The following is a 24589-nucleotide window of genomic DNA, read 5'->3' as shown; positions in this document are numbered from 1 at the left end:
TTTTCAGCATAAAATTAAATAATTTATAAACTTTATAATAAAAATAAAATATATTGCCATATTTAAAAAGGTTTAAGTGAATATAAAACGCTGTTGAGCAACCTTATATAATCAAAATAAATAAATAAATGCAATTTGCAGACAATAAATAATTGATATTATTGCGTGATTAGATTGAAAACTATATAGCTAACTATAAGCTAACGGATTGCGCTCTTGGGTACTTCTTCCTTTTCGCTGCTTGCTCGCTCTTGCTCTATTCGTTTTGTATATTCAAAACGAAGAGCGTAATCCGTTGCTTTCTCGCTTTATTCGTTTTGTATGCGGCGTGGGCGAGAGTGACTGAACACGAAACACAACACACAAAACGAAGAGCGCAATCCGCTACCTTCGTGCCTACGTGAGCTAAGACCTTCATGCTCTCTTTTTTCACTCTCTTTCTTTTTGCACGCACAGCTGCGCTGCTCAAGCGCTAAAGCAGCGACGCAGCATCGTCGAAGGCGTAAGCTTCGGTTCGAGTCGTATATAGGCGACAGCTTAGCTGTTGACAAATCAGAGCTGCAGCTGTTCTAATCACGTGATCGCTGACTGACAAATTGTTGATTCTCTTCTCTCTGCTTAGAACAACTGTTTTGGCTTATTTTAATTTTATTTACACGCATTATTTTTAGCTGCGCCTCTCTCTCTTTCTCTTTTTCTGCATCAGTTGAAGTTGATCAAAGTTCAGTTGTTCAATTATTATTTAAAGACATGCAAACATATCAGGATCAAATATCCAACTAGTTTGTGCATTTGGCATATTGAATAATGTGCCATTATTTTATTGTTGTATTATTATTACAAGCTTAGTGTAAAATAATATTTACAAAATTTGAATAAGCCAACTGCAAATTGATTAAATTGAGAGCAATCAGGCTAAGTTCAGTTAAAAGAGACTAAAAGTAGACTAAAATAATTATAAATAATCAAAGGCTTGAGCTGAAATTTAAAACGACAAACACTGATTTGATTTGCAGTTAGCAGCATTTATACATATACATATATACGAACATATACAATTGCGTATGTGTATGTGTGTCTGTGTCATATTTTAAAGCCATTTCATTCATAATTAGTGTCTATTACTTGAGGTGTGCATAATTTTTATTGGCAAACTCTTGAGCCTGCAGACGCAGCTCGCGCTGTTGCTCCACCACGCGCTGCTTGTTCCTTAGATCATAGTCCTTGATGCGCTCCGCCGGCAGCAGCTTCTGCAAGCGGCGGCGATAAATGGGCCGATTGCGATTGGCTACCGAGCAAATGCGACGCGACAGCTCATGGCCAAAACAAGTGCGACGCTGTTGGCCATCCGTATCGGCCACATAGGAGCGCAGAGCCAAGCCTGCAAAGCAAACGAAGACTACAAGTGCTTGGTTGTCTTAATTGCCAATGCTCACCCACAATAAACACTTTGGCCACCTCCTTGATGGAGGGCTGATCCTTAAGCAGCATTGTCGTTGTCTTAACTCTTGATTTGTTGTGTGTGTGTGTGTGTGTGCACAACTATTATAATTTAGAATTAGAATAAATTTGTGTTTTGGATTCCCACGTATATTTTACTATTTTGTCGATTTGAATTTTTTTGAATGCTAGGCCAATGTTTATTAGATTATGCAATTTGAATAAATTTACAAAATCACAAATTTTTACATGCAACCTAGACGTGCACAAAATCAAATTTACAAACATTTCGACGCACACTCCAAGTGAAGCACATTGCATAAATTTGCACAATCTCTATGTGTGTGTGTGTGTCTGTGATTTTTTTTTCTATTTTCTCTGTCCCTGCACAGATTTGTGACAGGTTGACCACTTGACGCAGCTGGGGCAAGTTCATTTGGCATGCTGTTGAAATTCATGAGCATGCCGCAAATCCTGCTGATGATGCTGCCAATGCCAATAATGATGACAAGCCACATGTATGTTATATATATATATATATATATGTATATATAAAAAAGTTGAGGGCACAGGTGTTAGCTAAATCGACTGCATTGAGGAGCAGACAATAGCGCTGTCTGGCATATTTAATAAGCGGCCGAGAGTGTTGAGTGCCAAATATAATTGCGGCAATTGAAATCAATAATTGGCTATAATCTGTACTATCGCATCGTTTCCAGCACAAATATTCCAAGCACGCTGTTATTTTGTATAACAGTCTTGTAGCAGCAACATTGAGCTGTTATACATCACTGTTATACGTACATAAGCTTTTTAACGCCTTTGATATACAAACAAAGTTATAAGTCTTTGTTATACGCCACTGTTATACTAGTTCTATTATATAAACGTTGTTCTTAGACTTTGCCACTTGCATTGAAAACTGTTGTACGCCTTTAAAAAACAGAGTTACAGCAAATTCCACTGTTATACAGCACTGTTTTACAACACTTTTATACAGCACTGTTATAAAGCACTGTCATTATGTAAACAAAAAGTTACGCAACATTTTAAATATATTGTTTGTAGCATTTTCTGTCATACACAACTGAATTACACCATTGTTATAAACTTTTGCTGAACTGTTATACAACACTTATAAGCTTATACAACACTGTCATTATGTAAATAAAAGTTTTAGCAATATTTTAAATATATTGCTTACTTGCCGTGCTGTTATACAAACTGTTATACTCATACGTGTAGCTCTATACACGACTGAGTTACGTCACTGTTATAAACTATTGCTATAATACAGCACTGCTATACAGCACTTTTATACAGCACTGTTATACAGCACTGCTATACAGCACTTTTATACAGCACGGTTATACAGCACTGTCATTATGTAAACAAAAGATTTAGCAATATTTTAAATTTATTGCTTGCAGGCTTTGTTGTCATACACACTATTTTACCTATTGCCACTTATTCCATTGCAAGCAGTGCTCATACAGTCATACACTCTGTTATATTGATGCTTAATTAGCCGCTGGACTGAGACTGAGACTGCGACTGGATGGAGAGAGCAGCTGCAGCTCAAACTCTTGTTTAGAGCCGAGTTACTGCCAATCAATTTATATTTTTGTTGTTTAGCATCGGCATCAACAATGGGGGGCTTGTATGTATGTTAGCCTGGCTGGGCACACGCTTCGTTATACACAATTACCCACATGCTATTATTGTCCACTTTAGAGAGCTCTCCATACATTAACAGCAACTCGCATTTTGCAAAATGGCTGAGCCATTGAACCGTAGGCTGGTCATTGGAGCTCCCTGATAAACAGCAATGGGCCTCCCACAAACTCATCCAAAATGTCAAAAGCCTCAGCACACACACACACACACACAGACGCACACAAAAACCAAAACCAATGCAAACTGGGCAGAGAGTGTTCCGTTAGTGGGTGGCGCGTTTATCCTTTGGCCATATGCATGGCATGCAAATCGATTGATGTTGATTAGCATAAATCGTCTGGACCGCATTGTGCAATGAATAATTTTGGTTATGCCGACATGTTGCACACACAGCGCGAAGAGTAGTTGTTGCCACTGCCATGCTGCATGCTACTTTTTGCCCATAATGCAATTTTGTTTTGCTTAATTTGATAGGCGTTGTCAGTAGCCAGTTGCCAGATGCCAGTTGCTGTGCCCTGACACGGTGACAATGCGATCACCCACCAGCCCCCAGCCCCCAGCCCATGAACACAGTTATTCGAAACCCTTGCAGTCAATTGAGCTCACAACTTCATTAGCCCGATACACACTGTTTGGGCAATATTTATATTGAAAACAACAAAGCTACTGCTTAGTTGTCTCATTTGAAGTCTGATTTCTGAGCTATTATTGCTCATTAAATTTCTTCAACGTGTAATAGTTATTTTGTTTATACTTATCAAAGACCAAAATACTACTATAAAAATTTTACTATATAAATCTTAGCAATGTTTATGCTATAATTTTGTATGTTGTTCTTCAATTTTCATTTTTAGTTTTGAATATTTTTCCTATTCAACATTTGTAAGCAATGCGATTTATAAATCAAAATGGTTATTAAAGATTTTTCTGTGCTACACTTTGCGCAATATTTTTGCATTATTTCACTCCTTTATTTTAAATAAATAGTTTTATAACAATAAAAATAATTTATAGAAACTTACGCATTTTACTTTTATTAATGTGCTGCTGCTGAATTTGTCATCAAGCTTAGCTGCAAAAAAAAAGTTGGATAAAAATTAAAAAATATTTTTTAAAATATATACGCGCTATAAAGTTTATACTGCTTATAATGCTACTCGCTACTCGTTGTATTGGCAACGAGTGCAGAACGTGCTTGGGAGTTGAGCCTTGTAAGTGCTTTTAACGTTGTGTTTTGAGTCAACTTTGATTAATTCATGAGTAATCAAAATGCACATACTTGAAGCATATTAAATTAAACTTGCGCCGTTTTGAGACCTGTTGTAAAGTATTTTTCACAGGTAAGCAAAAGTCGAAAGCACTTTGCAATCAGCCAGCCACCCTCAAAGCTTGTTGCCTGTTGCCTGTGACAGAAAAAAGGCCTAAAAGGTAACACGACAAGCTTCAATTAAATCAGTTTTAATTAATGCAAAATGTGAATTTTCAAAAGATGCTACAAACTCGCAACAACAGCGAGAGAGAGAGAGAGAGAGTGTGTGTGTGTGAGTGAAAGAGCGACGCTTGTGCTCGCATAATTACAACTCAATTGTAATCCAATTTTGGGCCAGGCATATAAATCCGATTTCATTGTGACAAGCAACAGACAGCCACGCCCCCACATGGCGCTGCCTGGGCGTGACAGCTCGTTGTTGGGCGCGACACCCCACCAGGGCGGGTGTCTATGTCAACTTTTTTGGTGTCAAATAAATAAACTTTTGACAGTCGGCAGACAAAGCGAAAATTTGCAAACGCATCGCTGGTTGAAATGTAAATTTGTTGTGCCCGCAATCAATGCCTCAAGCTTCAATTCAACAAGCAGCAGCAGAAGCAGCACCACAAAAAAATGAAAAGGGGGAAAAATAAAATGGGCAAGGAACGCTACAATTAGTTGCACATGTTGTTGGCCACAACTCAAAACAAGACGTGTTTGCACTAATTTGGCCAAAATCAACAGCTGTGCGTACATGGCCCACGGACCAGCTAGCAGATAGATGAGACTAACACACACATGTGTGTGTGTGTGTGTGTGCATGTGTGTGTGTGTGAAAAACTCATCATAACTTTCTTATCAAAAACTTATGCCTGGCAAAGAAATAAGCGCAAAAAAAGAAAAAAGCGCATATGTTGTTGCTAATAAAGCAAGCACGACTAGCTGATACGCTTTGTAAATAAATGGCATAAATAAATGCAGCCAATAAAGCATAATTTAATATAATATAAATATATAAATTTATTAGCAAAACATTTGCATTTAATTTGAAAAAGTTGCAACTGCTTTTGCTACACTTTGTAAAAATAGAAAAAGTAAGAAAATTACACCACGAAAACTTGCTATAATTACAACGTGTGTGTGTGTGTGTAACCAAGTTAGCAGCACTGCACACGCCTCTATTTATTCTAGCCTAGCACTAACTGTAACAGCCACTGGGATAACATGCATGAGCAGTAACATATGTTGGACTTTTGGCAAAAACTTTTTGCCTAGCTTTGGCCCAAAAATATCATCTACTCCGCATTGAGCCGCCAAACCCTTTCCACTTTATGTGTCTCTCTCACTCTCTCTCTCTCTCTGCATGAAACGTGTGCGTTTTGTGGCCAAGTTAACGCGGCACTTTAGGCGTAGCATGCAACAGCTGTGGCACAAAAACGGCAACGCAGCCGAAACTTTAATCCCAGCTACTTGTTGTTTTAACTGCAAACTAGTCAGCAGGCATTAGCTTTAATATTTTTTGCTAACTTAGCTTAACAATTTGTCTATAAACAAATCAACTCTTTGGCTTTAGTTTATGCAGTTCAAATTTAAATACAGTTTGCCTTGGCGTAAATTTGCAAAACTTTTGTTAATCAGTCGAGGCAACAAATGTTGCCTATGGGACAAAGGCGCAAATTCTAAGGCTACAGCCGCACATAAAATCCAAAATAAAAGCTATCAATATTTGACAACAGCAATAATAAAAACTAGCACACACACACACACATAAAAAAAAGAGGCTGTATTACAAAAAAAGCAGCAGCCGCCGCGCCACATGAGGCTAAACAATTTTGACAAGGGAAAATACAAAACTTTCTTGCCAGAGGTAAAGTCTATGCTTACATAAAAAATATGCCTGTAAAAAAAGGAACAAAGCTGGGCGGCTTAGTTTTGTATGTGCATTGTCGTTTGGTCTGGCAGACTCTGTACAGCAAATTTAAAAAGGGCTTTTAGCTTAGCTAGAGTATTACAAATGAGCAAAAATAAAGGCTAGAAAAACAGCACAGCAAGTATTAAATTCTTTTAATTTTTAATTGCGCATTAAATTATTAAAACTAAAAGTTACTTAGTTAAGTTAGCTGTTCTTTATAAATTATACTAACATTACAGTAGCTGTAAGAAAATTGAATATAGCAAATAATTGTTTATATTTATTAATATATTTTGTGGCTTTTAAATTGCATTTGCTGCATATTAATCAAAATCTAACAAGTCCAAAAATAAAGATTTTAACTGCTAACATTTTTTCATTAAAAGTTTAATAAATCATTTTTTATTTTGAGCTTTTAAGCAGAAATAATTACAAGCTGTTATTGTATCGAATCAACAAACGATATTCTAAAACTTTTGTGCAAGCTCGATATTAATTTATCGATATATTGTCAGCTGTGAGTTTTTGCTTAATAATAACAACCTTATTCTGATTAAAACTGAGTTGAATTATTAAACATATATAAAATCTGTGTAAGAAATTCAGGTGCGCTTTGCTTTTGTTAAATATTTTCTATTTTCTTAATATTAATATATTATAATAACTTAGCAGCATATTTTCTTCATTGCGCTCATGGCTCTATTGCTATTGCTAATGCTATAAATATGGCGCCAAGGCCTTGAAGGCGTTGGAGTTTCGACTGGAGCTGAAGCTCTGGCAACTGGAGTACGAGTCTGGAAATTGGGCAAGGAGTCATGTGGCATTGACTATGCGGCACACGTAGTTGCGCTATAATTATTTTGTACGTGCTTGCCGCATGGAATGGAACGCAACAAAATGGAATGGTATAGCATGGAATGGAACGCGGCAAAGACAAAGGAACTGCGTAGGCTGCGCTGCTGATTAAAGCAGCTGGCGCACTTTAAGTTGTGTGTGTGTGTGTGGCAAGTTGGCGGCGGCGGCGGCGTTGCATGTTGTAGGTGGCAATCAGCAATGCAACAAGCAGACAGCTTCTAATGCTGACAGCTCAGCGAGACTGTGGCAGCTGCGGCCCATGGCCCGGTGTCTGCCACGTGTTGCAACTTGGCACTTGCAACATGCCGCAGACAGACAGGAAAAATGATTACTCTTACCTTAGTCTGGGCTGCCTGTTTGTTGTGTCAGCTTTTGGCGCAACACATGACAAGAGATTTACATGCAAAGCGGCACGCCCCCAGCCCCAGCCAACATTGCGTATGTGCAATAATTGCAGCTGCTGCAAAGAATTGATTTTCAAATTCACAAGAATTGGCAGTCAGCTCGACTTCTACGCAATAATTTTATACAAAAATGTTACCAAAGGTGTTTAGCCGCAAAGTTGCTGCTTGTGCTGCATTTGAGACAAATTCGTTAGCTAATCGAGCTTACATAGCTTTTAGTTCGATTTGCGGCGTACTGGGTAAGCAATTTTATTATTTTAAAAAGCAGCAATTTGCTTTGCAAGCAGAACTAGCTACATAACAAATTTGGTAGCTCTAGCTTTTGTAAGCTTAAAGTTCTTGACGCTCATACAGACGCATAGACGCTCAAACGAACGAATATTTGCTTTGCGCCTTCTACGCGCTTTTGCATGCATTTCCACAACTTCAACTACAGCAGTTTCTATAAAAAATATTAAGCTATACTTTGTTTGAATTTCAAAGTTTGTTAATTAATGCAGATTAATTACTTAATATGTAAGTATGGTCAGCTTTTGCTTATTTTACATGCCCGTTTATTATATTTTTGTACGCTCTACACAGATTTAATAATCTTTGCTATCAAAGCCAAAGCAAGTAACTTGTCAATGCACTTTATGGCTTAAACCGCAGCCCACAAGCAGACAAGAGAGCAAGTTGCTGAGCGAGAGAGAGAGAGAGAGAGAGAGAGAGAGCAGCAGCTGGACAGCAAGCGACGGCTTACAAAGTAATTATGCGCCATGAGCCGGTTAGCTTCTTATGAGCTACACCTCATTAACAACAACAGCAGCAGCACACAGACAAACACACACACACACACACACATACACATACACAAATGCAGCGAAATCAGCTTAATTCACATAAAAGTCACATGCAATAACCAAGTTTGATTATGCTCAAGCTTTTGAGGGTTAAAAGCGGCTACTGAAGCCTCAGCGGCGGCAGAAACTGAAAGTTGCAACATAATTTAAAGCAACAGCAAGCATAACTATTATGCGCCGAGTGACGAGCGTAGCTTTAGTTATAACAATAGCAAGAGAAATGCATTTAAATTTTGCTGCAAATATTCAATAAATCAAAAAATATTTAAATTTAATTGAAATTGTATTAAGAATAACACGCAACGTTTCTAGAAAATTGTAAAACAACTAAAATTTATATATAAAAATTGTAAGACTCTGCTAAAGACATGAAAATTTATACACATATAAATATTTAAATATATAGAAAAATCTAGTCTAATTGTAAAATGTAAGCTAAGATAAAATATAAATTTGCAGTTAGTTATTTAAAAGAAATTTGAATATTAGCAATGAAATGTTATACATATTTAAATATATAGAAAAAATGTAGTCTAATTGTAAAATGTACTAAGTAAGCTGTTGAGTAAAATATAAAGTAGCAGTTAATTATTTAAAAGAAATTTGGGCAATATAATTTATCATAATTTCAATTATTGTTTTAGCTTGACGCATGTATAAAAATTCAAATAAAAAATTGTGTAATTAAACAAGTGGACAGGTTAAAGTTGGGCGCCACCAACATTTAAATACACTTGACTAGGTATCTGCAGCAAACACACCATGGCACTCACAACACATACAGCACAAAAACAGCTAACGCGTCACCGCTCGTTTTCTCTGTAGCGTCAGCAGCGACGCCGTCGCGACGTTTGTATGGCGCGTCAGCACGTGAACCCCGCTGTCTATATTGCAAAATTGAAATGTAAATAACTTCTAAGTTATTTATCCGATCGTTCTGAAATTTTTGCACAATCGGTCGAGATACATGACATGAGGCAATTTTGTGATTTATTTCAGATTTAAAGATTTTTGTACTGCCTTCTATATCGTTTTTTTCGATTTGCGGGGGCGTATATGAGCAGAAAAAACAATTTAAAAATAAATAATTTACTTATAGGAGCACCTACATACCAATTTGGTTGCTCTAGCCTTTATAGTTGCTGAGTTCTTGCTGCTCAGTGACGAGGACGGACGGACGGACAACGGACAGACGGACATGGCTATAATCGAATCAGTTTGTCTTGCTATCAAGAATATATATACGTTATGGGGTCTGCCACGCCTCCTCTCTCCTGTTAGCATACATTGAGCAACTCATAATACCTTTTACATTTAACAAAATGTCAAGTGTATAAAAAATACAATTTCAAATCAAATTGTTTTTAATTTTTATTTATATAGAATGCCTACTGTATTTATACATGAGCGTGCAGCACAGTTATTAACATAAAAGTTACAAGAAAGGCAATTGTTGCAAGGTCAACACACATGGTTTCGGCTTTAGTATTTCCATTTTTTTTTTTTTTTTGTGTACACTGCTAGTAATTAACATTCACAATGAAAATGAAAACGAGCCAGTGTGCGGGCTGTGGCTTTGCGTATCAATGTGCTGGAATAAAAGTTTTTAATAACCCGCAAAGGCAACAACAAGCCCCAGCAGCCGCAATAATGACACAGAAAACTTTTGGACAATGTACTCGTGCGTGCGAAAGGCCCAACTCCTGCCTATATATGGCAGCTATATATATATAAAGTATATAGTGGTGTCTGCACTGCGCCTGGGGGCGGGCAAAAGGATTTGGCAGCACAGGCTATGACAACCACAAAATGTGTAGCAAGCACATCAGACATCAAAAGTGTGTGTGTGTGTGTGTGTGTGAGCCTGGTGACAATACGCGGCGGGAATACGCAACAACTGACCGCATACAATCAGTGGAGGCAGCTGGGGGGCTTGGGGGGTAGCTGAGCCTGTCTGCTTGCTTATTGAATCGCCAACGAGCGTGTGTTACAATTGCAGCGGTTTTAAAATAAACGATATGTGGCTTATTACGCACACACACACGCACAATAAAATAAATGTCAAATTGAAATTGACATGCTGTGACAAAAGCAGCAGCAGCAGCACCAAAGAGAAAGAAAGAGAAAGCGACGCTTTGCTGCTGTCAGGACAGCGCAATTTCAATTGCCCAAAAACCACACACACAGCTAAATTTAGTAGACCTCACCCCATCACCGACTACTGCACAACATACAAACTTAGCCGCTTATGCTAAGCACAGCTTATTATTTAATTTAACCACAGACTTAAGCTTTATTAGCCACTTGCCCTTTAACAATTGCTGCCACAACAGTTTAAATAAATATATTTAAAATATTTTAATAAAATATGAAAATCAGCCAATAGATAGCACTTTTTATTAACTAAATACAAATTAAAATTTAATACAATATTAACAGCAGCTAACATTTCTTGATTATGCTCAGTTATTGGTTAAGTATAAATTTATTTGGATAAATTCAAATGTTTTTTTTTTATAGTGTTATATGTATGTATTTGAAGTAATTGTTGATTAGATCAAAAATCTGAGACTGCAAGCCCAGGAAGACACAATAGAACGCACAGTTGAGATCAAGGGGTTGTCGGGGGACCCGAACTGCAGCATAGTAACGCTTGGTCTCAGCTTCAGTGCAGCAAATACAGCCTCTGCCTTCCAGAGCACACTGTCTAAGTTATTGAAGTAGTTGTAAAGATCGCAGAGCCACTGCTTAAGGCCAGCACCAGCAGCATTATGGTGGCGAAATGTTTTGAACAAGTTTGCGGCCGGCGGCGGCGGCGGTAGCACCTCAGCATCAACGATTGGCGGCGCGCCCTCGTATATAATATAAAGAGTTTTAATGGCAGCACGCTGGCCTGTGTCCTTCTTGCTGTTCGACTTGCCGAAGCGCTTAATCGAGTACTCTGCGCCGCTTTGCTGCACTATCTCAACAGTGGGCAATGGCATATCGTGAAACAAACAATAGTCACGCAGCTCAGTCAACATATCGCCCATGCGGCTGGCATTTTCATAGCCGTGACTGGCAGCGAGCTGGGTGCGTCCATTGCCGAAAGCTTCCAAATCCATGTGCGTTACTTTGCATACATGTCCAACCTCTCCAGATTCCTTGGAATCGTACAACGGCTTACCACTTTCAGTTTGGACGCAGAATTCCTGCAGTGCGTTAATCGACGACTTCTTCACCATTTCAGTTTTCACTCGTTGCGTTTGCCCAAACGTTTGTAAAGGAAATACACGAAGTTAGCGTCGCTTCATGTCTTTACCAACACTAGTTAGTTATGGCACGCGCGCTGAAATCGTCATTTTCAGCACTATTTAGCAGCTTATAATAAGCCAGATCTGGTTTTTTTGAAAGTTAAAAGGCTTGTTGAATTTGGCTATGGCTAGAAATCTAGCTTATTTAAATTTTAGTCAAATGTCTTCATAATTGAATGAAATTTGCAGGCAGCGACCTTTTTTAGAATCTCGCTTAATTTAGCTTATTTTTTCCGTCAATCTAGCTTATGTTGCCTCTCGAAATCTGGCAACAGTGCTATTTAGTAATGGCACGATTAATGAACGTCTTTTTCAACACTATTTTGGGTTGTCACGATTAATGAACGTTGAAAACGTCACTATTTAGTGAGGGGACCATTAATGAACGCGGAAATCTTGGACTGATGAAAAATATTGTCGCTAACTTTCCACGGATTCGATTTCTATAACTAACATTTCAATGATATGTTGCTTAGCTTTCGAAAATACATACAGTTGTCATATCGTAGTAACACTTATCAATTTGTCTGTATTGGCGTTTTCCAATTAAATTCCAATTAGATTTCGATTTCTTATAATTTTATTCTATATTAATTATTTTATGTCTTATGCATTTATTCTATAAATGCAGTCATTAGGCAATTCAAGCGAAAAATGCACTTGCCCAATTAGCGTGTATTTACTGTACTTTTCACAAAATTTGAACTGTCAAATCAAAGTGTAAGGCAAGCATGCCATTTTTTTTTATAAACAAACTATATTTTAGTCAAAGCTCTCAGCTTTTGTTTAGCTTCTCCCAAAATTCCGGTAAAAATATTAGTAACGCAGTTTAATCTAACAGGCGAAAAAGAAGAAAAGAAAAGACGGCTGGCGATATGAATCCAATGCGGCAAATGAGGCAATTGCAGTTACGCATCACGCGCTTAGCCCAGCCCGAACTGCACTGGGGTCCGAATGAGGAGCAGCGACATGAGTACGATCGCTTCATACCCACGCTGGTGGCGGCGCATCTGCAGAACGAGAATCCGATGGAGGTGGAACGCTTTGTGCAGAATCTGCGCATCATATTGCAGCGTCAGCGGGTGCACTTCGATGTGGGCGATGGCGATGGCAATCATGTGTGGAGCTGGGCGAGTCCGGCGCGCCTACAAGATCAGGATGGCGGTGGGGATCATCTGCGGACGCGACATCGCATGCATCTGCCGCCAATGCTGCCACCAATGCTGCCCCCCGGTGCTCCGAGGCTGCCCGCAGCTCCAAGACTGCGCGACGACAGACGCAGGGCAGACGCATAGCTGGAGCAGCCCATTTGTTGGTGTGGTCGCAAATTGATTTTGTCTAGCGTTCCGAGTGGGCAAGTGGGATGAAGTCCAGCCAATGCTCCTACCCGCAAATGCATTGTGTTTTATTATTATTATCCGTTTTGTTGTTGTTGTTTATTATTATCGTGTGGGCTAGCCCTAGACGGTGTCAGCAGCTCACACACACACACACAAACACAAACACAGACAGACAGAGACATACACACACACAAGCGCGCGCGCACACACACACAGAGGCATATAATAATTTCCTGCTCAATGAACAATTACCGTAATAAAGATACATCTCGGCTACTCTATTATACGCACCACAAGCACAAAAACCCCACAAATGTACAACTCGAATAAAAAGAAGAAAAGAATTTCGACAGTTTACTCTGGTTTGGTCATGCATGTTGTTGAGAGTGGACATGCATAATCGGTAATATATAGTCTCTCTGTTATTTTTAGTGAGTTTTCAAAATAAACCATCGAAAATACTACTTTGATGACAAGTGCAAATCAAAAGAGTTATTGATATACAGCAATAACTTTCGCTTGAACTCCAGCTCAATTCAATCGAAACAATTCGCGGAATAATTACAGCTCTCAATTTGCTTTCTCACTAGAATTTTAATGCACATATGCTGCCTGCATTTGTATTGTCTAATCCAACTGTCCAATCGTTCCGTTTGTCTCTTTCATTTTCTGAAGAAACGGAATAGTAGTCAATGGAACTTTTTATTCCATTTGGAGTAGCATACATATTTCCATGCTTAACATAATTTCATCGAAAACTAGTGCGCATGGAAAAGTGTAAGACATTCCATTTGGAGTAGCATGCTTAACAAAATTTCATCAAAGACTAGTCCCCGTATGGAATAGTTTGAGGTATACATTCATTCATTTGGATTTAGTAGTGCGCAGCAGCCACAACAATTGAAGACCGCTAGACTTTGTAGTTTGTCAAGCTAATAGAGAAATGAAAGCAGCGCTTTTATTCTATTTTCTATTTAGTGCATAATAACAGCGCAGTTGGGTTTTGAAAACTAGCTGAAACCACAGTCAAAGCAAACTTTTAATTGAAAATGAAAACGAATGACGTAGAATGCGAACAATAGTCAATTGTTGTATTTTGCTAAACATACATGTGTGCATAGCAGCTTTGAGGCTGCCACTAACAAAGCCCAGACAGACGACTAATAGAGAGAAATAAACAGAGCGAAAGAGAGAGCGAGAGAGGGAAGCGAGTGAGGGGGTGAAGTGTTTTTCGTGTTTGATTTGCAGTTACTCTTGGCCATTAGCAGACAATGTCAGAGCTGTCAGAGCTATATCGAAGCTGCAAAGGCGTGCCACTGCAACCACTTCGGGGGCAAGTGGTGGAGGCAACACGCACTTGCCAGCTTGAAGCCTTTTCCGTTTTGTTCTCCACCAGCAGCAGCAGCAGCAGCACATTTTATTGCTTTATGCGTTTAATGAAGTGTTGCCAGCGTAGCAATGGCAGTGCGCCCTTTGTGGGTGTATGAGTGGTATGGGTGGGTGGGTTTGGATGGTTTGGGTGGTACGCACAACCCTTCGCTTTCACTTTTCTCTCATGCTGAAGGCAGACAAGCATTCCGAAAAAGGCTGAGGCAACATATCAAACAATTCTGACAGCGTGTATATGTGAGAGTATGACTGACTGAAAGACGAGCAGACGGACGGACGGAAGGACTGACTGAGTGACTGACTGATTGATTGACTGGCGCCTGGCTTGTTGTCGTTCTGTTCGCTCTCGCTCTCGCTCTCTCTCTTCTCGACTCGGCATGTAATGCATAAAGAATGAAGCTTAAATAAAACTTGGGTAGATGAGAAATAGGATTAACTTGTCACACAATTGAATTTAATTTTCCATACACAGCGAAGCTTCTTAAAAACCCCAATCCGCAGCTACATTTGTATGTCTATCGCTTTCTCTTTCGCTCTTTGTGTGTGTGTCTGGTTGCAACTTGGCAGACATAGCCTTGTACTGCTTCTATTTTATTTTTTTGTTGCCATTTTTGGGGTCTGCTTTGTTGTTGTTGACATGGTCTATTACTTTCACATTGGGAATAATGCAGTCAGCTTTTCTCTCTGCCTGTTGACATAATACTATCTCTCTCTCGCTCTACGTTACGCTTTTTTGCAATAAAATTACAAGAGCCTGAGATTTGTCAAAGCAATCAATACAATCAATACTCCCTTGGCTATTGAGCTCAGCATCTCTAAGCTGAGCTGTGCGCCTCTCTCTGCTGAGAATTGGCTACAGCTATAACTTTGCTCATTCGCCTGTTGCCATTGTGTGTGTGTGTGTGTGTGTGTGTGTGTGGAAATTGAGTAGAGCAAGTTAACCTTTTGCTCTTGCTCCGACAAGTTCTTGCTACAAAAATATCTTTACAAATCAGTTCCAATTTATGCAAATGCTTTTGTAATCTATATCGATTGATAAGCTCCAGCAATTGAGGACAACAATTCCAATTATGATGCGTATCTTTGTTATGAAAATATGCATATGTTAACTCTTTTACTTTTGAGAAATTTTAAATGTATACAATTTTACATTGAAATAGTCTAAAGTGCTGCAATAAATTCACTAACTCGCATCTACTGCAGTTTGTGTCTTAAAGTTTGCCACTTTACACAATTTAAAAATAATTAATTACAATAATATTATAAATACTGAATCATTAATATTATAGTAGATTTCGTTTACTGATTGTTTACTAGTTTTCAATAATATTTATTTCTTAACAAATCTTTTTTCGGCGCAAACATGAATAATGCTTAACTATAATATATTGAGCTTTGTTTATTATTAAACATAATATTTTTTGAATTCGGTTAAGCGCATAATAAAAAACTGTAAATTTATTTTTGCCTTTAGACTTTCGTTCGTTAATTTTTATGTCAATCGCTCAATTCGCGCAGCACTTTATGCCATTTACTTTTGGCGTTGCCTCATTCATCAATTAGTTAACTGGCCCTGGGGCGCTTTAGTGCTGTTGCAAGCTGTTAGCTGCCAGTTGAAATCGGCACATTGACTATGCCACTCAGGCAGGCGGGCGGGCAGGCTTTTCAGCTTGAGCCTTTTGATTAGCGTCAACAAAGAGTGGCAGAGCTAAAAGAGTGACAGAAGTTCATTAACTGTCACGCAAATATGCCTCATGCCACTTGCCCCCACACTTGCCGCATGCCGCATACCACACATGTATGTATTCAGAGTGCAACACACACAGACACACACACACACACACACACACATACTCTGTGTGGCATTCAGGCAGAGGTAAAGAAATAAACTTAATTAAATAACAGACAACGAAAATCTTATCATAGCCAATAGCCAACGCTAAGTACAGTCTGGCATGTGTATAAAGAACGTTAGTTGTGCACAACAGTAAGCAAGAGTGTTGCTATATTTATATTTTTGATATATATTTGATATGTTGATATATTTTGATATTTAAAATATATATTCACTTAAGAAAAATAATTTAATATTTAACTATTTTTTTTATTTTACTGCTTATTATTATGACTAGAAAAAAATATAATAACATATTTATATCATATCAATTATAAAATAATAAATAAAAAATTAAATCCGCTTTAAATATTTTTTAATTTAAAAATCTGCATATAAAAAAATTTAATTTTATTTTAATTTTTATTTTACAAAATATTTAATATTAAATACATTTAGTAAATAAATATTAAATATATTAGCCCTTTGCTTTTCTATTTTTGCAAGTGTAGCCCACACCGACAGTTTGGACTGTGGCTTTGACTACTTGTCACAGTAGCATCAATGTTGCATTACTTCAATACACACACACATACACATACATAAAAATGTCTAATCCATTTGCCCGATACTTATGCACGCCTGCACTCTGGGGATTAATAAACGCAGACGACTTTGGCTTTGGCTTTGGCTTTCGCTTGGCTTCCATCATTTTCGCTAGCGACTTGGGTTGGCTGTGGGCTTTCTCAACTTGGAAGCAACCACCAGCGAGCAGCAGCCAGGCAAATGGCACGCAGGACGCTGCCAAATCAATTTCAACTGTCAACTGTCAATCAGGCAACAATTCAATCACGCAACCGAACTGGGAACTGGGAACTGGGAGCACTCACCCCTCGCTTAGAGTTATCAAGCTGTGGCGCGTTTTGGCTTTAAAAAAGAGGCCAAAATATAATGTAAATATGCATATTGCAACAGATTTTTGTTTTATTTTTATGAATTACAAGCTGTAGCCAGCAATTTATATGGCACACTCTCTCAGCGATAAACATTTACGATTATAACCTCAAGCGAAGCATATGGTGGCCACTTGCTTAAGCGCAGCTCAGCTGCTTAAGAGCGGGGAAGGGGTAGCTATGGGTAGAAGGGGGTTAGCTGCCACCGCCAAAATTTGCAGTCAAAACACATGTCACGTATTTTGCTCGTAATTATGGCAAACGTGAGAAATTTCGTTAAGATTTTCTTTTAGCAAATTTTTCTGTGGGCTTTTCTTAAGCTTATATAAAAAGCAAAGGGTATAAGGCGTATATTTACTTAAGCAGTAAAGCGGCGGAGATCAAACTAAATATAAATTCAAGCCATAGCTCAAATATTTGCAATCAAATTTTTAGTTTTTAATAGCAAATAATTAAGATTTAGTTAAATTAAGATTTTCCTTTAGCGAATTTTTCTGTGGACTTAAGCTTAAGCTTATATAAAAAGCAAAGGGTATAAGGCGTATATTTACTTAAGCAGTAAAGCGGCTTAGAGGGAGAGAACAATATTTGCAATCAAATTTTTAGTTTTTAATAACAAATAATTTGTGCTTAATTTAAAAATATTTTTAGTCAAAGTCTTAGCGTATTTGAGCAGCGACTTATTGTGCTTAGCTTTTTGCTTATAATTTTTGCTATTTTCTTTTCATTTTAAGCCAAACCCGCTCACCCCTCTCACGCTTATTGCATTGCGTGCCGCATTGTTTAGCTAAATTTTTGATTACATTTGTGCGCTCTTTTGATGAATGGCATTTAGCATTTATAAATAAAAAGAAAAACAAAAGTACGCACATTGCTTAGCAGACAGTTTTATTTTTCATTGCACTTGTTTTTTATAAATTGCGCTGATTTAGTGCATTGAGCTGCTGCAAGTCGCTTGATAATTTGGCTATAAGCAGCCGCACATCGGCCATAAAGCTTTTGACCAGCTCGCGTCGCAGCGTTGTTGTTGTTGTTATAGCCAAATGCGGCTCTGTTGCATTGATTGTTGCATTGAAGTATCGCGCCCAACTGCCAGCAGTTAAAGCTGCAAAAATTAGTTAAGTCAGTCAGTCGCTTACAGTCGACAGCAAATTCGCTTACCCAAGAATATGAAGAGCAAGCCTAAACTATATTTGCACCACATGCTGGCTGCCGAATAAAACTGCACAGTGGGACTGCCTGGACTTTGGCCTAAATAGCTGCGATCGCAGGCAAACTACGTGCTGTGGCATGCCACGTAACTCACGTAGCCGGCTGCAGTTGCTTGATTGTCCCAAAACGCGAAATTGGGCATAAATCATACGCTGCACAAATTATCGCTCAACACCGAACTGGGGGGCATTCCAGCGTGTAATCCAACACCAAATAAATCCGAAGCAAAGACAAATAATTGCTAAAAATTCCAGCTAAACTAATCAGCATAGCATTCATTGTTATTTAATTATGCGAGCTATAAGCAGAAAGAAAAAAGAAACCAGTGGACTAATCATTGGGCACTTGCATTTAAATTAAACATTAAGCAAATGTTTTTAGAACTCAAATAGTTGTTTATATGAATTATTAGTTCAATTTGTTGTTAATTTTATCAATGAAATTGCATGCAAAACTAATTAAACACTTGAGTTTTAGTTATGCGTTTTAGTATAAAAAACAGTTTAGATATTTGCTGATGATTTGGCAACTGCTGCTCTTGATAATTTCAACAACGTTTAGTCGCATTATTCAAATACGCATGACGCAGAATTGTTGTTTATGCTACAAAATAGTTTAATATAAACTAAGTAATCTTAAATTTGCTATTTAAAACCCTTAAGTGTTGACTATCGAACTATAATATTTAGAATTTTCTCAACAGCGGCTTTGATTTGCTTTAGCTTTAAGTCTAAAGCGAAATATTTTCTGCATTCTGGATTAAGCAAAGTTTTTGACTAATAAATGAGTAAAGCTAATAGCTGTTTAGCTAGTATTTAAATTACAACTATAATTAAAATTTAGTTATATTTAAGCTATGCTGTGTTTATAAGTTAACGTAACTTAATTGTTGAGCAAACAAAACTATACACGAGCTTACTAAAAAGAAATAATAAGTCTAACATTTTAAATTAATTATTATTTGTTAGAGTTAGAATCTTGTATTAATTAAACGCTACATATTGCAACTAAAACAAGTTTTCATTTCTGTATGCTTTTAATTTTTATTTTTGCACTTCGACTGCTGCACAAAGAGGCAAAACAATTTTTTCAAAGGTGTTCAACACATTTTAGAGCTTGAGGCTGTCCAAGGGATTCTTGCCGCCCAGAGGAAGTCCACCGGCCAGGTTACCGGGCAGACCGCCAGCAAGGCCACCAGCCAGACCACCTCCGGTCAGTCCACCTGCTGCTCCAGTTGCTGCTCCAAGCAGTGCACCGGCAGCGGGTCCTGCAGCATCCGTCAAGCTAGGACGAGCCAGGGAGCAGCTCAGAAAGCAGGCTACAAGAAAAATAAATATCCATAGCTGTTAATTAGCAAATTGCCGAGTCCTTTAAGCAAACTCACCACACAGCAGCAGAGCGAGCAAGCAGATTTTGTTAAACATTTTGTTATTGTTGTTGTGCTATTGTTAAACAAATGCAAACTATATAGTTCAGCGACAAATCAAGCGACTTATATACGCCAAAATGCAATTGGTTCTAATTTTTAGAACAGCACGTAGCAAAGCGTGAGCAATGCTCAAACTATTATTGACTATAGCTAATGACATAAATTATATGTAATATCTATTAAATAAATACATATATATAGCTGCAATAACATTAAGTCACGTTTGCGTTAAATAGTTAAAGCAAAACAGAACAACAACAACAATGAATAGTTAACAAAATATATTAAATGTAAATCGTGAATGGGCAATTTGAGGCAATGACAACAAAAATAATGCAAGAATTTATTTACTTACTTAGCAGTGTATTAAATATTGTTATATATATTTATAAAATATTTTTGTTTTAATATTGCAGCCGACAGTGTTGGCGTTTTAGCTTTTTGCCACATTAATTAATGAAAAAGTTTATTTAAAAAAAAAATTTGTATAATTATTGATGATGATGATATATATAGATATATATGCACAAATAGGCAACAAATTATTTAATTTTTACTATTAAGTAAAGTCTTAGGCAATCTAAATTAAAATAAAACATTTGTGCTTATAAAAAAAATGTTGACTCATAACTATAATAAAATTATATTCATAGATTAAAATATTGATTGCTAATGCTTTGAGGTGTATATGTAAGCGTAGCTAGAAAGGATTGGTTGGGTTTTTTAAGGCGCAGCCCTTAAGTTCTTTGAGCTCTTGGCTGGCTCTGAAATTTTATTGCTGCTGTCATAGAAAATTATTTGCAATTTTAACTATTTAAAGTTGCAATAATGTGAATGAAATAGTTTCAAAGATTATAGTAAATGCTAGAAAAGTTTGAGGTAAATGATATTTAATATTATCGATAATGATAATAATAATAATACTCTGCTTGAATAAATTAATTTGTTTAATGCGCAAATTTTGGCAGCAACCAAACAGCGCACTAAATTAATCGATACTATTAATATCGGTTATCGACTTGTGGTCAGCTGAGCTGTCAGCTTTAAGGTTTACAAGATTGTGATTGATATAAAAGTGAGACAGCTGCAATTAAAAGCAGCTACGATACTAAAGTTTGTTATTGTTTGATTGCAGACCAGAGCAATCTGCTGGGGCGACAGTTAACCGAGTTTACGTGCCCCAACAACAAGAACAATAACAACAACAACAACAAAAGCAGCAGCAGCAGCTGAGAGTTGACCCAATTTGATGGCAATGCATGGCGCTGCTTCCGGCAAGCAACAACCACGTGGGTCGTAAGCTTTCCGGTAAAACCAAAAGATATTGCTGGCAACAGTTGGAGCGCCAGCCAGCCAGCCGATTGTGATTGTTATCTGAGAAGCGACAGCGACAGCGACAGAGACATGATAAGTAAATGGACAAACTCACGTACACGATTCTGTGCTCAGATACGTGAAGCATATAAAAATGCAACTGATGAGCGATGGGACAATCAGTTCGAATTTCAAACTAATTAGCAATTGACAGAGAACGATGACGAGAGCAACAGCAACAGCAGCAACAGCAACAGCAGCAACAGCAACATTGATGTCAGCAATCATGTTGCCAATTTTCACATCACGTCGTCATTTAATTACACTCGTCGTGCTAACAACATTAGGTAATTAACCATTTAATTGATTTTCCAATATATTTGTCTAGCTTACGCATGTGTGTGTATCTCTGTGTGTGTGCGTTGCAGCTTGTCACATGTGCGCTGCGCAAAACTCAACATTTGTGGCAACAATTGTCAGCAGCAACAATACGTTGCAATCAGCGAATGAGACGAGACTTAATGAGAGCATTACAATCAACGTAAGCGAGGTGATTGCTGCTGCTGAGGTCGCCGCCAACGGCAGCAACATAAGCACGACAACGGATACAACAACGACAACTGTAGCTGTGAGCAGCACTACAGCAGCAACAACAACAATTACACCAGCAATAACAACAATTACACCAACAACAACAGTAAGTTCAACAACAGCAGCTACACCAACAACAACAGTAAGCTCAACAACTGCTGCACCAACAACAACAACTACAGTGACGCCTGTTAGCAATACGACAGCAGCAGCAACAGACAGCAGCACAACAACAACAACAACAGAGTCAACAACACCAATAATAACTACGCCAGCAATATCGTCAACAACAGCAGCAACAACAACAACAACTACAGCAGCAGCCAATACAACTGCAGCAGCAACAACAACAACTGTAGCTGCAACAACAACAACAGCTACACCAACAACATCAACAACAACTTTAGCAACAACAACTACTACAGTTGCAGCAGCAACCAATACTAGCACAACAGCAGCAAGCACTACAACTACAACAACAGCAGCTACACCAACAGCAAACAGCAATGTTGTCGACAGCACCGCAGCAACAACAACCTTGGCAGCCTATTCAACTGCTCCATATCCAACAATCTTTGCTCAGCGTTCGTTGCTAAATCAACAGCAGCGCAAGTTAAATCGCAGGGGTCGCAAAGGACGCAGACAGCGACGTCGCAGCACAACAACACAGGCGCCAACAACAACAACAACCAGCACAACGACAACAACAACAGTTGAGCCTTTGGACAACAGCATTGATGACGACTTTGAGCCTATGGATGAAATGAATATATTGGAGCCAATGCCGGACTTGCCACTGCAGCTGGGCAATATCAAAAATCAACGCATAGCACAATGAGCAGCAGCAACAACAACAGCAACATGAGAATTGGCAACAACTGATTAGCAGCTATATTTAGTTAGTTTTTAGTTTTAATATAATAAATATTGCAGCAAAAAATGAAAGTTGTGGTGTTAATGTTGTTAGCGCTGTCAATGCCATGGGTGGCTGCTAAGGGGGGGTCGAGGCCGCAGCTTATAGGCAGCAACTTTAATTGAAGCAGAGTTGCAAAAACTAAAAGAAGCAGCGCTAATTGACTTGGCTGCTGGACATTAACAACAAGCAGGGCTGACTGGCTGCCTGGCTGGCTGTTGGGTGGTGGTTGCTGGTTGCTGTTTAGTCACTAGCGTGTAGATGTGTTGAAAGTGGAAGTTAAATTGTATTTATTTAGTGCGCCTCGACTGGACACGAGGCACGTGGAAAGCAAATGGCTTGTGGCATGCAGCATGTGTGGCATGTTGTGTGTACTAACAGCAAATGTATGCCGCCACACACACACACACACACACACATACATCTATCTGTTTGTTGTTGGTTTTGTTTGTGTTTGGCTATTTGGGCTGAGCAAACAATTTGCTAAATTAATTGCACACCAACTGTTATTTGCCACTATATCTATGTATACAGCATTCGTATGTGTGTGTGTGTGTGTGTGTGTCTATGTGTGTGTGTGTGTTGCATTTAAAGCAATGCCAAAGAATTTGCATTGCAATGCCAACTGCAAAGTAAATGAGCTGTGAATGCTTAAAGATTTTCACATTCATCGCTAGCAATGGAATATACATAAATAAGTAATTAAGTTTTAGTACAAAGCACTTAACTTAGTGCATATTTTAGCTGCACATAGCAAAGTTCAATTGCTTAGCTGCAAGGCTGTAAATGAACCTTTGATAATCTATGGCATTTATAAAGATTTGTTGGCTTAAAGTTAAGATAAATCTTTTTAGCCAGGCTAAGTTATCTACAATTAGCTTAAATATTGTTAAAGCTTCAGAATTATAATAACTTACTTTATGTTAAACAAAATGTGCTCTATGCGTTTTGCGTTTTGTTTGTCGCTTCAAGTCAAATCTGTGAAAATAAATAATAAATAAAAATATAATAATTAAAATAAATTAAATACGTGCAAGTTGCGCAAGCGCTGCACAATTTATAAATAAATATTAAATATTTTAAATTCATTTTTGACGTATGTGCAATATATAAAAACTCTAGCATAAATCAAATTTTAAATAAATGTTTGAAAATTTTAAAAATATACAATATTCTTTATAAATTTTCAAAGTACAAGTGCCAGTTAAAATTATTAATTAAGTTTTTCGACTATAATAACATACTAAGCAGCAACTAGCACTCAACACTTTTAGTTATTAAATTAGTTTGAATAATAATTAATCTTGTAAATAAATAAGTGCAAGCTTTTGAGCTTTGTTTGCATTTCAAAAGTTCTAAGCATAGAGAGCAGTAGCTAATATCAGTTGTATATATAGCTTTATAGCTTGTTTATTCAACAGCAACAGCTGCTAGCAACTATCACAACAGCAACATTGGCAACTCATCCACAAAGTGATGCAAAGTCAAGGATTTACTTCAATTATCAGTAGCATCAGCTTTTGCTTTGCGCTCAGCAGCAGCAACAGCAGCAGCAGCAACAACGCAGCTGCAACATTTTAAATAAAATTAAATATGCTTACAGCTAGCTATCTCGCTCACTCACGCTCGCTCTCTTGCTCTCTTGTTGCTGACGAGCTAAACAACTGCCAAAAGGGCTTGGCTGCCATTATCGTTTGCTTAGCCAACTGCAAACAGCTGACAGCTTGCATTTGTATGTGTGTGTGTGTTTCACAGGTGATTGTTGGTCCAGCAAGCGCAAAATTCAAATATGAATATTGTTTAGCACACGTGCCGCTTATCAAGGGCCAAGCAGCTGCAGCTGCAGCTTCATTCGCATTATTTTTGGTTATTATAAAATGCAAACGCAATGGGCCGTTTAGCCACAGAAGCAGCAGCAACTGCAAACGGCAAAGTGACAACA

General features: G+C 38.0%; 3 protein-coding genes across 3 annotated transcripts; 1 reads left to right on the top strand and 2 right to left on the bottom strand.

Moving 5' to 3' along the window:
- Positions 1-1013: 1013 nt before the first annotated feature.
- On the bottom strand, positions 1014-1598 carry LOC108606160. The gene is made up of 2 exons (XM_017996012.2): positions 1437-1598; positions 1014-1381 (listed from the first exon to the last, which is right to left on the bottom strand). Exons 1-2 carry the CDS (start codon positions 1489-1491, stop codon positions 1122-1124), a joined length of 315 nt encoding a protein of 104 aa, XP_017851501.1. The 5' UTR covers positions 1492-1598; the 3' UTR covers positions 1014-1121.
- A 9248-nt stretch (positions 1599-10846) lies between these two features.
- On the bottom strand, positions 10847-11672 carry LOC108606105 (r2d2). Its single transcript, XM_017995950.1, has one exon. The coding sequence runs from the start codon at positions 11601-11603 to the stop codon at positions 10932-10934; it is 672 nt and encodes a 223-aa protein (XP_017851439.1). The 5' UTR covers positions 11604-11672; the 3' UTR covers positions 10847-10931.
- Positions 11673-12437: 765 nt separating this feature from the next.
- LOC108606010 lies at positions 12438-13350 on the top strand. Its single transcript, XM_017995834.1, has one exon. The coding sequence runs from the start codon at positions 12548-12550 to the stop codon at positions 12965-12967; it is 420 nt and encodes a 139-aa protein (XP_017851323.1). The 5' UTR covers positions 12438-12547; the 3' UTR covers positions 12968-13350.
- Positions 13351-24589: the final 11239 nt, after the last annotated feature.

The sequence above is a fragment of the Drosophila busckii genome, chromosome X (genome assembly GCF_011750605.1).
Source record: "Drosophila busckii strain San Diego stock center, stock number 13000-0081.31 chromosome X, ASM1175060v1, whole genome shotgun sequence".
NCBI classification, from domain to species: Eukaryota; Metazoa; Arthropoda; class Insecta; order Diptera; family Drosophilidae; genus Drosophila; species Drosophila busckii.
Note: the sequence above shows the minus strand (reverse complement) of the source record. Positions and strands in the feature narration are given on the sequence as shown.